At 43.6% G+C, this 18,984-nt stretch overlaps 1 protein-coding gene across 1 annotated transcript; it reads left to right on the top strand.

Moving 5' to 3' along the window:
* Window positions 1-680: 680 nt before the first annotated feature.
* Window positions 681-12,968, top strand: LOC118096228 (lipase member M-like). The gene is made up of 10 exons (XM_035137757.3): window positions 681-788; window positions 3,833-3,941; window positions 4,902-5,019; window positions 5,952-6,150; window positions 7,079-7,188; window positions 7,698-7,834; window positions 8,050-8,196; window positions 8,780-8,851; window positions 10,923-10,988; window positions 12,718-12,968. The coding sequence occupies exons 1-10, from the start codon at window positions 778-780 to the stop codon at window positions 12,949-12,951; spliced, it is 1,203 nt and encodes a 400-aa protein (XP_034993648.3). The 5' UTR covers window positions 681-777; the 3' UTR covers window positions 12,952-12,968.
* Window positions 12,969-18,984: the final 6,016 nt, after the last annotated feature.

Below are 18,984 nucleotides of genomic sequence, written 5' to 3' on the forward strand. Positions count from 1 at the left end.
GAACTTAAGCTAGGTGAGGGGCTTGTTGGAAGAAGATCCACACACCTTTTCTGAAAATACTTAGAATTGCATGTGGCTCAGATTCATCTCCCCAGACCCTGGGGACTCGCAAAGTCTCCCATGGGACCTGAGAGGTGACAGAGCTGAGTTCCAGTTAGTTCCAGCCGAAAAAAGCCCTGGATCATCACCAATTTGTTCTTAAGCTCAAATCATTACAAATATACTGCAAATGTGGGCTTGAATTGCAATATAATGTTAGGAAATTTGTTCCCCGCCTGCCTGGTAAAGCCACCTGAACTCCTATAAAAAAACTTCTGCAGAGGAGAAATGTATAATATATTTGGAATCTGGAATTTATATGTAAAGATTTAAAATTTAATAAAAATTTGACAAAAGATACAAAAACCTCTGCAGAGAACTGGCTGCCCTCCTGAATGATGAGGGATACCCAACACTGGGTAGATTACAGCCATGGTGATATTTTTAAAAAATTAAAATTGTATTTAGTTGCCGAGAAGACTAGTTTGCCTCTTAAGTCCTTAAGTCACAACATAGCATCCAGAAATTCAAATGGATTTGCTGTGCGTCTTTAGTCAGCTATTATGTTCCAGGCAAATCTGGTCTAATGAATAAGCCCTGCTTCCATTTCATCATTTTTAATGCCACCACACCTGTGTATAATTAAACGCTGCACTGCTACATTGACTTGCTTCCTTGCAGTTTGTTACATTCTAGATCTTTTGCAACATTTATTCAAGGTCCCAGCTCCATCTGAGAATGAAGGGCAGGTAAGCAAAGGGCTAATTTTATTTTTTTAAAACCTGATCTTCTTAATTTGATTATGGTGATATATTCTTTATCTGGCCATTTTTCAGACTGTTCTCTTAATGAAAATATAACTGATTATTAATTATCATAAGGCTCAATCCTGTAGATGTCGAATCTCAATGAACGAATAATGCTTAATATAATGTCATACTTACATGTTCAAGTCCCATTGAAATTTGTAGGATTAAAGCACTTCACACTGTGAGATTTGCAGTGGAATCCTATGCTTGTCTCTACAATACATAGAAGTAAGTTCCCTTGAATTCAGTGGAGCTTTCTTCTAGGTAAGTGTCTGTAGCATTGTAGCTCTTTGCTTGCTAACCTGTACTCACCTGTAAGTCGCATTGAAACCAGTAGGGCTTACTGTACTTTTGAGTACAAAAAACTGGATGTGCTTTTTTAAAGACTGACTTAAAGAAAGCAGCTGGAAGTACATTGTTTGGGCTTCCAGGGTGTTGTTCAGGCTTCCAGAAAAGAATATGGGAAAATTCTCATGCAATTTTGTATTTTTATAAATAAAATTAAGTAATCTTTAAAAAGCATTTCTATACAGTGGAACCTTGGTTTATGAACACCTCGGTTTACGAATTTTCAGTTTACGAACGCCGCGGACCCATCTGGAACGGATTAATTCACTTTCCATTACTTTCAATGGGAAAGTTTGCTTCAGTTTATGAACGCTTCAGTTTATGAACAGACTTCCGGAACCAATTGTGTTCATAAACCGAGGTACCACTGTACCAGTCTCTCAGAAAATGTAAGGGCCACATAAAAACACTGAAAAGCAATACAATGCAATTGTTAAAATAATTCCTTATGCCTGTGTTGTTGTATGATAGGATCCTCTAGAAATATTTTGCAAAATGATAGGATCCTCTAGAAATGCAAAATGATAGGATCCTCTAGAAATATTTTGGCGGAGAACAGATGAAGTCCCACAATTGGAGTACCTGAATGAATGTCCATTTGTGAAGTGCAAATATGATCATTGGATTCAGTCCTGCAAGAATTTGTACAGTTAACTTTTGCTCAGGCCCATTATCTTATTTTATAAATTGTGGGGTACAGATTTGTGTTTTGGATTGAATTCAATACCTATCATTCACCCCATATTTGTCCTTATTCTAATGTTTCTATTAATTGCCAAGCAACATTAAGAGATTTCAGATTATGGTGTCTCCACCATTTGGAACAACAGTGGACCTAGCTAGACATGGCATTAATTACATGAGGAACAATTGTAACATGGTTTTAAAAGATTTGAAAGCAGGAAGTGGGGTGTCATTTGACAGCACAGGATCTTGGGAGGGGGTTTGAAGCCTTCCCAGTCAAAATCTTGGTGGAAATTACCCTCCACCTCCCTTTTGACAATTGGCACAAACAAAGAAAATCCTATTGGACATGAGACGTGGCAGGAGATTGGTTACTGGCCTGGGAAATTCTACTAAAAAAATAGAAATAAAATAAAGAGTTGGGTTTTTGTTGTTGTTGTTGTTGTTGTTTTTTGGTGTCATGTACTAGGCAAGATTTTCCCCACATCCCATTGCAGTGAGATGCAGTTTGCGTCATAATTTTGGGTACTATGTTTTCTCCTCACTCTTGTTCTCAGGAATGTGCAATCCTCTTATTAATTGGTGAATCAGTGGCACATAGATAATTTTGGCAGTAGTTGGTTAATTCTAGCACTGGAATTAACTTTTCCAAATTTTGGAATGTGAATTTTGTCTCACACCCAGAGTTGATACCAAAAATCGATTTTTGACAAGTTGAACAAAATACAGTCCTACCTTGTCTTAAGTACTCTTCAGGTTGAGTACTTTCAATTTAAGTATTCCGCGGACTTGTCTGTAATGGATTAATTCACTTTCCATTACTTTCAATGGGAAAGTTTGCTTCAGGTTAAATACGCTTCAGGTTAAGTACGGACTTCCAGAACCAATTAAGTATTTAACCTGAGGTACCACTGTAATTACTTGCTTTATTACATTGCGTGCCCAGGCGGAGACCCCCGACCCCAGGCAACACCCGGGGGGAATAATAACACATGACATGTGTTATGGGATTAAAATTGGCTACAACTTTATTAAACTTTCAGATGTAGGAAGACCTTGGCTTAGGCATTGAGTGTTTATCCCTCTGAGCCCCTGGGCGGGGATCTGGGGCACATCAGGGTTAACCAGTCTGTCTGGGGATTGGGCTGGCTCTGGATGACGTACATTTAAGCAGAGAGCCCACCCCTCATTTCACCGCAACACAGGGGAGTGCACTGACAACCATTCAGCATATGGCCAGTGACTCCCCTCAACACAACCCATTAAACGGGGAACTCTAGGATCGCACCCATGGGGGGGGGGTGTCACGACTTCACGCCCCCCGCCATTGAGGGAAGATAGACTAAAGGATTCCTCTCAAGGCCTGAAACCAGCAAAGTTGTGATGTTTTGCTACGGGAAAGGTGAAACCTGCCAATGTTAGGAAAATTCCTTCCCGGTTCTTTAACAGCAACCATTGCAACACTGTAGCAGCGCCTGCATATCTGTAAAGAAGAAGTTAACCTGCAATAAAAGGCCTAAACGAAATGAGGGTAGGGCGGTTGAAACTCTGGAGCCAACTGAGAGCTCCTAGGTAGGCTCCACCCCCTTATATGCTTACTTGGTCCGCTCCCCTGGCTCCACCTCCCCAGTCACGATTTTGTTATTTAAACTGAGGTTTGGTGGGAACCTCAGGGTTCACGACTTGGGGAGGTGGTCCAGGTGTGCTCTGCCGGGAGTCACGTAGGATCGGGGGTGCTGCGCTCAGGCATGCAAAGGGTGCCCTTCATTTATTGTGGAGAGTGGCTATTCTACTCTGTGTCATTTATCAAATATTGCCAAACACTGATTGCCACCGTACATCTGCTGTCTCATAAGGTCTCCAGATGTCAAATGCAAATGTAAAAACATTTAAGAATATTGTAATACATTGATATTGTATTTCTTTGAAACTACTGGTATTGCTTTACCCAGGCCTACAATGTGGCTCGTTTTGGTAGTGGCCTGCTTAATCCAAGAGGCTTCCACTGCGGAAGAAGCTATAAGTGGAAGACATTTGAATCCTCAAGAATTTATGACTATTGTAAGTTGCGTATTCAAAGGCATTTCCTGCAGAATTTCAGATCCTGTGTGGGTTATCCCAAAGAAACTGATGATTCAATTGCAAGTGTTTGACACAAGCCATCTTTTCTGGTTAGGTGAATGACCGAGTCAGGCTAATTTATGCCCTGTGGAAAGTTCAGAGGGCCTAGCTTAATGTAAATGTTGACTTTGAGCCTGCCTGTGTTTACAGGAGATTATTACCTGAAGGCAAACATGAGTCCATTATGAAAAACTTGGCATACATCTTATGTATTTCTGTGTGCTGGTTTACCACACAAATTAAGCAATTTGCCTTAAAGTAGCACAGAATGATTCTTCTTTGACTGTTTTGAACCAGCATGGAGAAAACCAGAGGCAATCAACATGCTGGGCCACTGCACACAAAAAATATTGGCCTAATGTTGATTGGTGCTATTCGGACAAAGACAGCCAAAATTGATTCCAATTCCCATCAGTTCTAGCCAGCAGGGCTAATGATCAGAGAAGATGGGGGTTGTAGTTAAAAAAATAAAATAAAATTGGAGGGTACCACATTGCCTATACCTTTGTTAGATGGAATTAAAATTAGCCTCATTGACAGCTCTAATGTGTGAACTGGGCTTTAGCTTTGAGCTTTTTGGTGCTTACTCTTTCTACACTTGCCCTCTTATGCTGCTGTTAGGCGGCTTCCAAATGAATATTAAAAAGCAGTACAGCATCAAACATTAAAAACTTCCCTAAACAGGGCTGCCTTCAGTTGTCTTCTAAAAGTAAAATAGTTGCTTATTGCCTTGACATCTGCTGTCCCCGGGCAAGGATTATGCAAGTTGTAGTCCACCCACCAACATGTGAAGGGGACCTGTGGCTTAGGGGCTGGCTCGTAAAATAATTTATCTTGGCTATGCTTATATGCCTTGGAGTGTGGGATGGGGCCATGATTTCTTTTCCTCCCAAACTGCAGAATGAAATCATTCAATATTGGGGGTACCCCAGTGAAGAGCATGAAATTCTGACGGAGGATGGCTATTACTTACAAGCAAACAGAATTCCTTGTGGAATGCACAGTTCTGGCAAGACAGGTAATTTTGGAATGTAACAGCTGTGCATTTGGATTCATATAATACCTTAACTTTCTTTTTTGTAAGTCGTTTGGGTTTCATTTCGGGGGTGGGGGTGGGAAGGCCCCAGCAGATAGCTATAATTAATAAATAAATAAATAAGCTAAAGTGTCCCTGTTCACTAGGGAGAATTCTTGTCTTCTCAAACCTTACCCTGTTAAAAACTGTTTCATTTATTTTATTGTATGGCCTTCTGGATCAATAGTGCTCACTCCTTTGTCACGCTGTATAAAACGGGGTAATCAAAATCACGCTCTGCTGTAAATTGCAACTCCCATCATCTCTGATCATTGGCTCTACTGATTGGAGCCCAAGGGAGATGGAAGCCACAACATCTAGAGAGCACCAGGTTGGCTATTCCCTCTTAAAATTGATTTTAGCCACATGTACTTATCCTGGAATGAAAGAGAAATGAGACTCTTCCTGTTTAAATTTTACGCGATATTTACTTTCTGAGTGGATGTGCATGGGATCGGGCTATAAACATTCATTCATTTAGACATGCTTAAGATCAAAACAAATGTTTACTAACATATCCTGATTTTGAAGCCAGGCTATAGCTGAGTAATCCCTGAAAGACAGCAGCATCAGTATATAATGTGGTCTGTGGGGCACAGGGCCAGGTTGTGGGATTGGGGGGGGGGTAGTGGTCCTTGGTGTATGAAGAGTACCATAAGAACATCCCTCTTTTTATCTGTGAAATGTTAGGTGGTAATAAGAGGTGCAAAATAATTACAGGAACAAGTAACCATGTCTGGCCTAGAAAAAAATGACATTTGTTCAGGAACTCTGGAAGTTCAGATGTATCCTGCTGGAGTCATCACTACAAAGCATCACGGTGGGAAGTTTTGAGGTCACCCCCCTAGATTATATTTCTGTGCTTTCTTTCCCAGGACCTAAACCTGTTGTTTTACTAGTACATGGCTTGCTTGCTGAAGGTAGGTGCTGGATTGCCAATCTTCCCAACAATAGCCTGGGATTCTTCCTGGCAGATGCTGGCTATGATGTTTGGATAATAAACACTAGAGGGAGCAGCTGGTCTAGAAGGCACAAGACCTTGTCAATTGACCAAGAAGAATTTTGGAATTTCAGGTATGCTAAAAGGGCATTTTGGAGCTTAGGCAAGATGTACGCTTTTCCTGAGTGCTGTCCCTGACATACAGCTATAGCAACCTTATCTTGTAGGGAAAGCACTCTTGGACAGGGCTTTGAAGCATGGCAGAAGATGTTCCATTTGAGGTCTTGTAGCAATATGTTTGACTCTGCATAACTCTATACGGTTAACCCCTTAGCAATATCTACACTACTCCCCTGTTACAGAATTGCATGCAATATAATTGTATGCACAATACAAATAAAAGAGCCAAGCTCTATGAGTGGTACTGTTTTTCTATGCATAATTTTATAAATATTAATACCTCAGTTACATGTATTGTTGTATGTATTTAGGCACTGATTACTTTAGGAAATCTGGCATGTACAGTATATGCATATAATATCTGTATATTATTACACATATAACCCCAGTCAGGGGGGGTTGGGGCGGTCCGCACCGGGTGCCATCCTGAGGGGTGACACTCGGCATGCCCCTCCTTGGCCCGCCCCTAGCCTCCGTACAGTCTGTACGGGCTGCCGCGCAAGCAGCACCCTGTTACGGGGTGCCACTACTGTGTTACTTAAGATTAAGTTACTTAAATTACAGTTACAGATTAAGCTACAGTTACAGATTAAGTTACAGTTACAGTTACAGTTACAGTTACAGATTAAGTTACAGTTATTTAAGATTAAGGCCCACTGAATTTACTTTGAATTGACATGGTTAGTATTATGCTGTTAGATGTTTACCTTAAGAAGGAAGGGGCAGAGTAACACTGGGAGGTCCACAGGTTCCCCCATCCTTGTTTTATACAGTGGTGGTTGTTTGTCTAAGCGAGAAAGAGGTTCTTCCAGGATCTTCTGTTTCTGTATCTAAGCGTAGGTGGGCAATACAACATCTGTGTTTTGTATGTCTATATTTCAGTTTTCATGAAATAGCAATATATGATATTCCAGCAACTATAGACTTCATCCTAAAGAAAACTAGGCAAGAAAAATTATATTATATTGGCCATTCTCAAGGTGGGACACTGGGTAAGTTATGATCAAGTTATTGAAATGTATTTCATCCTTGCATCCTTGTTGAATATGCAGTACTGGGTCTCTAGGAAGACTCATCAACTGTAACTAAGGTGAATCCTGTATGCTTTTCTTTTTTCTTTTGGCAAATGGTTTGCAACTCAGGGACAGCATAAAGAGCCACTTACACACTAGAAAGAGATAATTGCTTAAGGTGAAAGCCAGTTAGGGTTCCTCTGCTGATTAAAAGCATCTATTCGTGGAACAGAATCACAAACTGATGTGGAAGTGTGGAAAACTGAATTTTGGACTGGAAAAATTAGGAAGAGAGAGAATCTGAAATTGACCAATTGGTTAATCCCTAGTCCCACTGCATTCTGTAGGACTTCTGAGTAGCCAGGAAAGGAGTGCACTGTTTAAGGATTCATAGGGGCACAAGAACAATGCAAGTATTGTTCCCCACCCCAATGCACTGTCCCAAATACTTACGGCTCCCATTTATGGAATACTTTGTTTTTTTGCAGGTTTTATTACCTTTTCCACCATTCCTCAGCTTGCTCCGAAAATCAGTCTCTATCTGTCATTTGCTCCTGGCTACACATTGGTAAACAGCAAAGGACTTTTCTATAAACTTTTGGTAGTTCCTGATGGACTCAGAAGAGTAAGCATTTCTTATATGATTTAATTACAATGGACTCAACGTAATTATTTCTGAACAGTTTTGAGTTTTGGGTGATTCCCCTTTGTCCAATTTGTAAGTGAGCTGGATAAAAGAAGGGATCTCCAAACACTCATCCATTTTTGTGTTATGACTGTGATAAAGAGCTAAAGGCTTCTAAGCAAATTTGGAATCATTTGCACATTTTTGTATTTCAGCTTATATGGGGCAATAAAGAATACTGTCTTCTTAGCAAGGAATTGAAAGCCCTCACTGCCAAGATATGCAGCTACCCAGTTATAGACAAATGGTGCCTCCGGTTCCTTTCCCTTGGGGTGGGATTTAACGAGAAAAACTTCAATGTGGTAGGTGCTTTCTCTTTATATCTTTCGGCAAAAGAAAAAGAAAAGCGAGCATCTACACATGAATACATTATGGAGCAGCAGCAGCACTATAGCCGCCCAGCACACACTGTACAATTGTTTTCATGTTATATTTTGATATTGAATTCTAATAAAGAACCTGGGTCAGGCTTGCAGTTCTGTTGATGTGTGTGGCTCGTTGAGTGAGCCTTCTCTATAGTGTACCCCAAGTTGCAGAGCGCCCTCCATTTAGATGAGATTTCTCTGTAGGGTGAAAGTTGCTGCTGACTATTTCTAGGATGTTGCTCTGCAACATAAAATAAGCTATGCAAGATGTTATTTGTAGAGTATGAGTTCAGAACATAAAGCATATAGGTATCATATGAAGCCCTGGTATTGTGCTGGTTCACGCTGCAGTGTTGCCCCTAACCAGTCAAGGAAGAGAATTAGGACTGGAAAACCCGGGTGGAGGATGCTACACAAAAGCTTCATTGGAAGGGAGGACAATAAGAGAGACTGTGGAATGTGTTTGCTGCTCTCACACAGCACGTAACTTCAGGCAGGACACCTTACCTTGTTTTTCCAGAGTCGAGCAGACATGTATGTTGGAATCTTTCCTGATTTTTCTTCTGTGAAAGCAGTGGACCACTGGAGCCAGGTAGATTTTGATGACTGTCTTCAGTGCAGTGCCAAAGCCTTAGTTCAAAGTTTGGTATTTTGACTGAATGTGCTGTTTAGAGTATGTGTTTATTAATAATCACATGGGTAGGGCATACCTTCCAAATGTCCTGAATTTCCAGGGACAGTCCCCGAATGACGAAAGCTAACCCAGCTTCTGATTTGTTCCTGGAATGTCCTTCATCCTCCCACCAGTGGCTGCCACCACTGAACTTGGGGAGGTGGATGAGCAAGCGGTTGTACTGAGCAATGGCTGCGGCTGAGAAGGAGCCACTGTGGCAGCCCAGCCTTGTGTGAAGTGCCTGCTCTGAGGGGCAGGCAGAGGGCAGGGCTACCCTGGGTGGGAGGAAAAGGGGATTGGAGCAGAGCACAAGGAGTCTTTATTTGTCTATTTAATAAAAAGCCCCCCCCCAATCTACATCTAATCTTGCCCCTTTCGAAAACTTATATTTTAGTGTATAAGTTTCTTTTTGTGAATTTACCAAAGAATAAAATAAAATAAAATTAGAATGAAGGGATTTTCTCAGGGCAGTGGAGGGCATGTGTACTGCACCCCATTGCTACAGTACTGGCACTCATCATTCTCCTGGTAAGAAATGCTCTGTGGTGGCGGGGAAGGGCCAAAAACATGGGGTGTCAAGGAGGGTCAGTTGGGGGAGAGTGAGAAATGCCTCTTATTTTCATCTGAGAAATGTTGGAGGGTATGCCAGGGTGGTTAGGGGAGTCCTTAGTTTTACATATATTACACCCAGTGCTTTTTTCAGGGGGGGGGGGTAGCGGGGTAGGCATATCCCTAAACATTTTGTGTTGCCCCGACTGACTGACTGACTGACTGACCGACAGACAGACGGACCGACATGCCAGCTGTCTCCACAGTAGCAGTGCAGACTGGAGCTCTATCATTCTCCCCGCCGGTGCCTGGGGAGGGGAGTATGGGGTGGCAGTGGTGGAGGCAACAGTCTCCTCCTCCTCCTCCTCCTCCTCCTGGGCTAAAGCCAGCCGGTGAGCGCTTGCCCCTCCTCACTTAAGCCAACTCCGCCATGGCCGTGGGCTTTTCCCGTACTCTCAGCGCCACTGCCTCAAGTCCCTCGTCTGGGGGTTGGGAGGGAGTTGTAGGAGAGGAAGGGGGCTGAGCGGGAAGAGGGAGAAGCCAAAATGAGAGCACACCTAATTATTATTTTTTTAAGAGAAAAAGCACTGATTACACCAATATTTAAAGATCAGCACAGGCCCTAGACAACTTGGGACTAGGATACCTTTAAAGGTAAAGGGACCCCAGACCATTAGGTCTAGTCGTGAACGACTCTGGGGTTGCGGCACTCATCTCGCTTTATTGGCCAAGGGAGCTGGTGTACAGCTTCCGGGTCATGTGGCCAGAATGACTAAGCCGCTTCTGGTGAACCAGAGAAGCACACGAAAACGCCATTTACCTTCCCGCTTGGAGTGGTACCTATTTATCTACTTGCACTTTGATGTGCTTTCGAACTGCTAGGTGGGCAGGAGCAGGGACCGAACAACGGGAGCTCACCCCGTCACAGGGATTCGAACCGCCAACCTTCTGATTGGCAAGCCCTAGGCTCTGTGGTTTAACCCACAACGCCACCCGGATACCTTTGTATGCCCTCAAAAGATTGCTAAGATTTTCAGTGATATTCACCCTCTGGAATATGCTCCACATGACACTTTTCTGGTGGAAACAATAGTTACAAAAATAGTTTGGCTTTTATTGATATATGTTAACTGTTTTATTGTTTTAGTTTGTGATAAATATTTCTATCTATCTATCTATCTATCTATCTATCTATCTATCTATCTATCTATTCTATGTAAACCACTTAGGGATCATGTATATTAAGTGATATAAAATATTATATATTAATTCCTTAAATAAATTAAATATTTTTACACATATTTTTAAAGGGCTCCACTATTTTAGCAAGAGGTTTTATAAATATTGCATGAGGAGGAATTATAGCAATTTTGTATTTGCACATGACTATGTTTCAAAATTAAAATTTTCAAACTCTACATAATTCTTGTCCTTCTTCTAGATCACCAGGACACATAAATTTAGATTTTTTGATTATGGATGCAGGAACAAAGTTGTATACAATATGGTAAGGAAAAGGATGGGTTTGGGTTCTGTTTTAAAATTCTGCGTTAAAAAAAATGCTGTAATGTTTGAATTCTTGCACACTTCCTTCAGGAACTCTTAAAGACTGAGAGAACATCAAGGAAGCACAGAGAATAGGCTGAAATTATGGGATATATCCAACACTGTGCACACAGAGTACCACTTGCCTCTGCTCTGGGGCCTCTCTCAATTCTTGGCACAGATTTTGAGAGTGTGCTGGTTGGCAGAAGTTCAGTAGTGCATGCAGAGGTCTATAGCAGAAACAGATCTGCAGGGCTGGATACGATCCGATGGCTTTATTTCTATGGAAGCAAACAGACAAATAACAAATATGCATTCCAGTCTGGATCCTGACCTCTGCTTCTTTTAATTTCCTTACTAGATATCCCTCTACTTTCTTAAAAAAAACAGCAACGCCCCATCATATTTCTTCTTGAGTAATCAGTTCTTTCCTTTTTAATATTGTAACATGTTTTCAAATGATTAAATGTGCATAGGTGCTCTTCTTTTTCATTCTGTACCTCCCATGATTGTTATTCTCATTAATGTCTTTGGAATTATTTTCATCTTGTCAGCATCATCATTTTAACTGTGATGTGTTCACTAAATATTCATTACGTGTGGGAATCAACAGAGATCAGCAGAGATGGTCAGCTTAACATGACAACTTTTGTTGAATTCAACATTCAACAAAATGAAGCCCATTTTCCATCTTGGGCCTGGGGGCAGGCCCCATACTCACCTCCGCGGCTTATAAGGCTCCAAGGAGGCCTCGGGACATTGCTGCTGCTGCTGCTCTGCCTATGAGTATTGGGGAGGACTGCTCCCACTTGGAGCCCATTTTCCACCTTGGACCTGGGGGCGGGCCCCATACTCACCACCGCAGCTTATAAGGCTCCAAGTGGCACCCGCCCTGTGGAACGCCCTCCCACCAGATGTCAAAGAGAACAACTACCAGACTTTTAGAAGACATCTGAAGACAGCCCTGTTTAGGGAAGCTTTTAATATTTAACAGACTATTGTATTTTCATATTCTGTTGGAAGCCGCCCAGAGTGGCTGGGGATGTCCAGCCAGATGGGCGGGGGTATAAATAAATTATTATTATTATTATTATTATTATTATTATTATTATTATTATTATTTGAATCTGATTGGCAGCCTTAGTGTGGTGCCCTCTGCACATTAGAGAAATCATTTTCTCTTCTCAACATTAAAATGCTAGAATTTCCTAAACAAAGGAGCCAGTAAAATTTCGTAATGTTCTTCCTCAGGTTGTAGCAAACTATTGTAGGATATCATTAACTGTCACTAAGTAAATGTGGATGAAAAATGTAAATTACATTCCTGCATTGATATCCATTTTTGCTATTACATATTTATGGGATCGTCACTCCACACATTCCTTTCTGATCTTGATTCACATGATCCGGAGCATAATATTATACATTAGAGTAATTAATCTTCAACCACCAAATTAATGGATCTGCAAAAATGTACTTAATGTAACTAACACACAGGAGGTTTTCCTATGTATTACTGGCCCAGAGAAAACATTCAAGTATTAAAGAGGGGGAAATGGATAAATGGAAAAAAAAATCAGATGTCATACATCTCAGAACACTGAAGGTTTTGAATCAGCAAATGTCCGAAAGGTAAGAAAATTTGTCAGCGCCATCACTGAAAGCTATTTCTGTTTTTTTCTCACCTACAGACCACACCTCCATTTTATAAAATAGAATGCATGGAAGTGCCAACAGCTTTGTGGAGTGGAGGACAGGACATTATGGAAGACGAAAGGGATATTCAGCTCTTAATCCCTCGAATCCCCCATTTAGTTTTTTACAAGAATATCCCTGATTGGCAGCATCTGGATTATATATTCGGTCTCGATGCTCCAAAGCAGCTATACCCTGACGTGCTTAAACTGATGCAGAAGTTCAAATAAATTCTATATTTAAAGTATATGTTTCCTATACTGTATTCCATATTAAAGTTGAAACTAAAGCTGATATAGTAACATAAGAATATGCCCACAGTCTAGAATCTTGTATTTTCAGAACGGCTAACCAGACAAATGCATCTGAACAGTTCACAAGTAGCACATGTTGCTTTGGTTTCCATTCTATCCAAGGGCAAAACAAAGCAGTATTTTGCAAGTGGTGACAGCAAGCAGGATTCCTTCTCTTTACTGCTGCCTTTTTTTCTCTTGTCCCCATCAAGGAGCCAGAAGGGGGAAAACAAGCCCTTTCCCAGCCCTGAACTCTGACCTTCCCATAGTGCCAGACATGGGGCTGACAACACACCCTGGGTGTGGTTTCCAAGCACTCTTGAGAAAAACTGTGCAAGGGATTTTGTGGAGGTGGATGGGACAACCCACCTGCAGATTATGTGATGACATAATGATGCCAAGTGATTGATAGGTGTGTGGCCCCACCCCATCAAATTTTGCCCATGAGATTGATCCTCTTAAGGATCTGGCCCAGAGATCCAAAAAGGTTTGCCACCTCTGTACTAGCATAACTAATAGTTGCTGATAGACTTACTTGAAGTGTACATTGTCTCTCTCTCTCCCCATCAGCTTGTTTACACTCTCAAATAAATTGAATAAGAAGGAGGTAGACAAATAAATAATACTAATACTATATTATTTATACCCCGCTCATCTGACTGGGTTTCCCCAGCCATTCTCGGCAGCTTCCAACAAAATATAAAAATACAATAGTCTGTTAAACATTAAAAGCTTCCCTAAACAGGGCTGCCTTCAGATGTCTTCTAAAAGTCTGGTAGTTGTTTTTCTCTTTAACATCTGATGGGAGGGCATTCCACAGGGCTGGTGCCACTACCAAGAAGGCCCTCTACCTGGTTCCCTGTAACTTGGCTTCTTGCAGCGAGGGAACCGCCAGAAGACCCTTGGCGCTGGACCTCATTGTCTGAGCAGAATGATGGGGGTGGAGACGCTCCTTCAGGTATACTGGACCGAGGCCGTTTAGGGCTTTAAAGGTCAGCACCAACACTTTGAATTGTGCTCGGAAATGTACTGGGAGCCAATGTAGATCTTTCAAGATCAGTGTTATTTGTTCTCAGCAGCCACTCCCAGTCACCAGTCTAGCTGCCACATTCTGGATTAGTTGTAGTTTCCGGGTCACCTTCAAAGGTATCCCCACATAGAGCGCATTGCAGTAGTCCAAGCAGGAGATAACTAGAGCATGCACCATTCTGGTGAGGCAGTCCGCAGGCAGGTAGGGACTCAGGCTGCGTACCAGATAGAGCTAGTAAAGAGCTACGCTGGACACAGAATTGACCTGTGCCTCCTTGGACAGCTGTGAGTCCAAAATGACTCCCAGGCTGTGCACCTGGTCATGGGCGTACCCAGGATCAAAACTAGGGGGGGGGGCAAGGGGAGGGGCCAAGGCACGGAAGGGGAGGGGCCACAAAGTGGGCGGGAACAGCGAACTCGCGCTCCGCCGGGCTGTGCCCCTCCCTAGAAGCAGGGCTGGTGGGCGGAGGCGGAGCCCAGCCCAGCGGAGCGCGAGTTCAGCGTTCCCGCCCGCCGCGCCGCGCTCTCTGGTTCCCCGCCGCGCTTGGCCTTGCCAGAGGGCGCGACGGGGAGCTGGAGGGAGGGCGCAGCGCGGCGGGCGGGAACGGCGAACTCGCGCTCCGCCGGGCTGTGCCCCTCCCTAGCAGCAGGGCTGGTGGGCGGAGGCGGAGCCCAGCCCAGCGGAGCGCGAGTTCGGCGTTCCCGCCCACCGCGCCGCGCTCCCTGGTTCCCCGCCGCGCTTGGCCTTGCCTGAGGGCGCGCCGGGGAGCTGGAGGGAGGGTGCGGCGCGGTGCGGCGGGAATGGCGAACTCGCGCTCCGCCGGGCTGTGCTCCGCCTCTGCCCACCAGCCCTGCTTCTAGAGTAGGGCAGCTGCCCTAACTTGCCGCATGGTGGGTACGCCCTTGCACCTGGTCCTTCAGGGGCACAGTTATCCCATTCAGGACCAGGGAGTCCTCCACACCTGCCCTCCTCCTGTCCCCCCAAAACAGTAATTCTGTCTTGTCAGGATTCAACCCCAATCTCTTAGCCACCATCCATCCTCCAACCACCTCCAGACACTCACACAGGACTGGTTCTGATTTGAAACAGAGTTAGAGCTGGGTATCATCCGCATAGTGATGAACACCCAACCCAAACCCCCTGATTATCTTTCCCAGCGGCTGCGTGTAGATGTTGAAAAGCATGGGGGAGAGGACAGAATCCTGAGGCACCCCACAAGTGAGAGCCCGGGGGTCTGAATACTCATCCCCCCTACCACTTTCTGAACACAGCCCAGGAGGAAGGAGCGGAACTATTGTATAACAGTGCCCCCAGCTCCCAGCCCCCCCCCAAGATGGTCCAGAAGGATGCTATGGTCGATGGTATGAAAAGCAGCTGAGAGATCCAGCGTAACTAGGAAACAGCTCTCACCTTTGTCCCTAGCCCGCCGGAGAAGAGCGAGGAGCATTCTCAGGGATGACTCACACCCTGGCCAGCACCTTTTTAATCTTCTGCCCTCGGGCAGAACATATAGAAGCACGATAAGCTGCACCAACAGGTTAAAGAACAATTTATACCCATGGGCCGTGAGACTGCTGAATGGAAGACAGCAACATTGCAGCTAACGTTCGGGGTTGGTGGTCGTGAGACAGCAGAGATTGTGGGTGGGTGGGGGGCATAGCTGCCAAGTTATCCCTTTTTTACAGGGATTTTCCCTTATGCTGAATAGGCTTCCTCGTGAGAAAAGTGAAAACTTGGCAGATATGGTGGGGGGATGAGGGGCTCATTTAATCTCACTGTAAAGTGGTACAGTGACAATAAAGTCTTTCTATTTTGACTATGGCAGTAAGAATAAGGCTGTATACAATACGGTAATTATAAGGGTTGTGGTGATGGGGATTTGTCATAGATTTAAATGTGTTAAAGCTGCATATTTATTTGGGACTAGCTCTCAATAAACTTAGTGGGTCATGAAAAGAAAAGGAGTAAACCTTGCACAGTTGCAGAGTCCCTGAGATGGTTGGATGGCACCTTGTACAACTTCTGCAGCCAAGGTGATGCCAAATGTATTGTTCTTATTTCCTTTGGAACACATCCATGAGCCGAGAGTGGGGTCTTGTTGTCCAGACACCCCAGGGATGCCATGCACACTGCCCAGGCTTGCGTCACTGGCGAGGTCACCTGGGTGCTGCTAATGCAGCGGTTTGACTTCACCGCTGGAATCACATTCCATTGTCTCCCAAGACAGCTGGATACTGACATTGTAAACTTAGATCCCATCTCTCTCCTGGTAAACCCTTAATGCTTCCTTGTACACTACAGCCATGCCTGGGCCTCATGGCTGAGGTCCTGGATTCCACAGCCCAGATGATCACCCAAAGAGCACCAGATAACTCAGGCAAAGGCAAACAAGTGCAGTGTCAGCACCTTGGCCAGCATGGGCATGCCGTGCTCCAACAACAGCATTTTCCTTCCTCATTCTTTTGTAAAGGTTTTTATAGTCAGGGGTGACCACCCTGGCCTCTATGTGGTTACAGATGCTTATTTCATTTCATTTATCGTATTATCCTTTCCTTACATTGGAATGTTGCTTATTCCCAAGGAGATGTGTTTAGCCTCAGAGCAGAAGCAAACTCAAAATTATTCCTGTAGTCATGATGGTGCTATGTTTTAAGTGCTTTTTAAAACATAAAGCCGCACATGCTCTGCATGAATGTGTTTGTGTATGTGGATAGATGATAGGTAGATGGAGAGATAGATAGATAGACAGACAGACAATAGTTTCAAAACTGTTATTTTGTTTGCAGAAGCAGGAATGTAGAAGCAGTTGTGAAGCAATGAAATGGTAGTGGGGAAGAAATATCTTGCGTAGCTTTCTAAAACCTTCTAAACCTCAAGCCTGCAAGACCGTGAAGTCCAGAGCCTAAAAGTACCAAGCTGAACCATTTGTCGCTTTGTCAGACATACACGTTACCCCTGACACAGATCCTCAATGTCATCGTACATCCCACAATGTTAGCATATGCTATGCTCAATCAGTCATCCAATAATTATCCTGGACACATATGTCAACAATATACAGCAAATCATTAATACATCACAGATCCATTAAGATATTGAAGAAGAACAGTTGAAAATAATACTCAAGGTACCATTTTCCAGGACCATAGGTCACACATCCCAGAGTTTTGATGGCCCTGCATATGAACAATCAGAAGGCTTAGAAAACAGGTTAAAAATCTAAGATTGGTAGGTGAAACCCATTTTAATCATTCTGATATTTTCATCCACAGACCACTCCTCCATTCTATAAAATTGAAGACATGGTTGTGCCAACTGCCGTGTGGTATGGTGGACATAATATTATAGAAAACAGAAAGGACATTCAGTTGTTGCTTCCTCAAATCTCTAATTTAGTTTTCCATAAGTATATTCCTGAATGGCAGCATGCCAATTCTTTATGGGGTCTTGATATTCCAAAGAAACAATTCCCTGATGTATTATATCTCATGCAGAAGTACAAATAAAATGTTATAAAAGTCACTAACTGTATATATTCCATGTGATTGTAGATGCTGCAATGGGTCTGCATAATGTGTATTCATGATCAATTTGTAAACTGAGGTGTTCCCCGCCCCTAATTACCTATTGCTCATCATCAAATTAATTCTACCTGCTGGCACTGACACAACTGATAGTAGAATTCATTGACCTTGCATCTCTCTCATGACATTCCAGTCTTACTTGCCTGTTCCCAAAACATGTCAAGGAGCTTCAAGGAGAGATACTGGATTAAGACGCCGGCTCTGGTGCTAACTCAGAACAACAGCCAAGTGACATGGTGTCTCTGGAGAGTATGCAAGAGCCCCTTCCTTCCCCCAGGTCTCAGAGCAGAAAGCTAAACAGGCACAAAGGGATTTCCTTAGAAGCCACCGTAGACTGCAGGAGGAGTCTGAGGACTAGGCGGTAACAGCTAGGGGGAAGGCAGGAGCATCATTCTGAGCAACGTCGGTTCAGGTGTTGAGGTTTACATTCCATGTCTCTGTGTGTGTTCATTGATTGAAATAAAGCACTGAAAGAAGCTCTCCGTGTCTCTGATTTTGCTAGGCAGCTAGCAAGTGAGCTGTTGAAGGCAAGCTCCTGTCAGCCACTGGCCTAATCCAGCAGGCTTTTATTATGTTCTTATTAAATACAGGCATCTCTGTCCCATTTAGAGGTTACAGTAGGTGGCAGGATTTTGGCCATGTGCCCATGGCTCAATGGGGAATCGTGAGCATAAACAAGTTCTGTGGGTTCTCTCCTCAAGAGTGGAGTGGGTGCAGCTGACTCTTGCATTTCTACCAAGGCTTTCAACATGGGCACAGTCCATTTCAAACATGGTTTGGCACAGAAACTCCTTTGGTTGCCCTGTATGATGACCTCTGTTGAGAGAGAGACAAGGGAAACATGTCCCTGTTAATTCTTCTCGACCTCTCAGCAGCTTTCGATACCATCAACCAACATCAACCACTGAACTAAGGGTGGGTGGCACTGCTTTGTGATGGTTCCAGTCCTACTTGGATGGTCGTTCCAAGAGGATGTTGCTTGGGAAATGCTTTTCAGCCCCTTGGAACCTTCAATGTGGGGTTCTACAAGACTCAATACTCTCCCCCACATTGTGTAACATCTGCATGAAACCACTGGGTAGGGTTATCCGGAGGTTTGAAGTATGTTGTCAGCAGAATGCTGAGGACACTCAGCTCTATTTCCCCTTTACATCTGCAGGTGAGGGAGTGGAAGTTCTGGACCAGTGTCTTGCCTCGGTAATGGACTGAATGAGAGCCAACAAACTGAAATTCAATCCAGATAAGACTGAGACACTGTTAGTGGGTGGGAGAAGATGGGTGGGAGATTGCCTGCTCTTGATGGGGTTACACTTCCTCTGAAGGAGCAGGTCTGTGACTTGGGGGTACTCCTGGATC

The sequence above is a fragment of the Zootoca vivipara genome, chromosome 5, assembly GCF_965207765.1.
Source record: "Zootoca vivipara chromosome 5, rZooViv2.hap1.1, whole genome shotgun sequence".
Classification (NCBI taxonomy): domain Eukaryota; kingdom Metazoa; phylum Chordata; class Lepidosauria; order Squamata; family Lacertidae; genus Zootoca; species Zootoca vivipara.

Bases quoted from the DNA above. Each gene is read 5' to 3' on its own strand.
- LOC118096228 (XM_035137757.3), top strand. The intron at 3,942-4,901 runs GTAAGTTGCGTA...CCCAAACTGCAG, and splicing joins CTCAAGAATTTATGACTATT to AATGAAATCATTCAATATTG. The intron at 5,020-5,951 runs GTAATTTTGGAA...TTTCTTTCCCAG, and splicing joins GCACAGTTCTGGCAAGACAG to GACCTAAACCTGTTGTTTTA.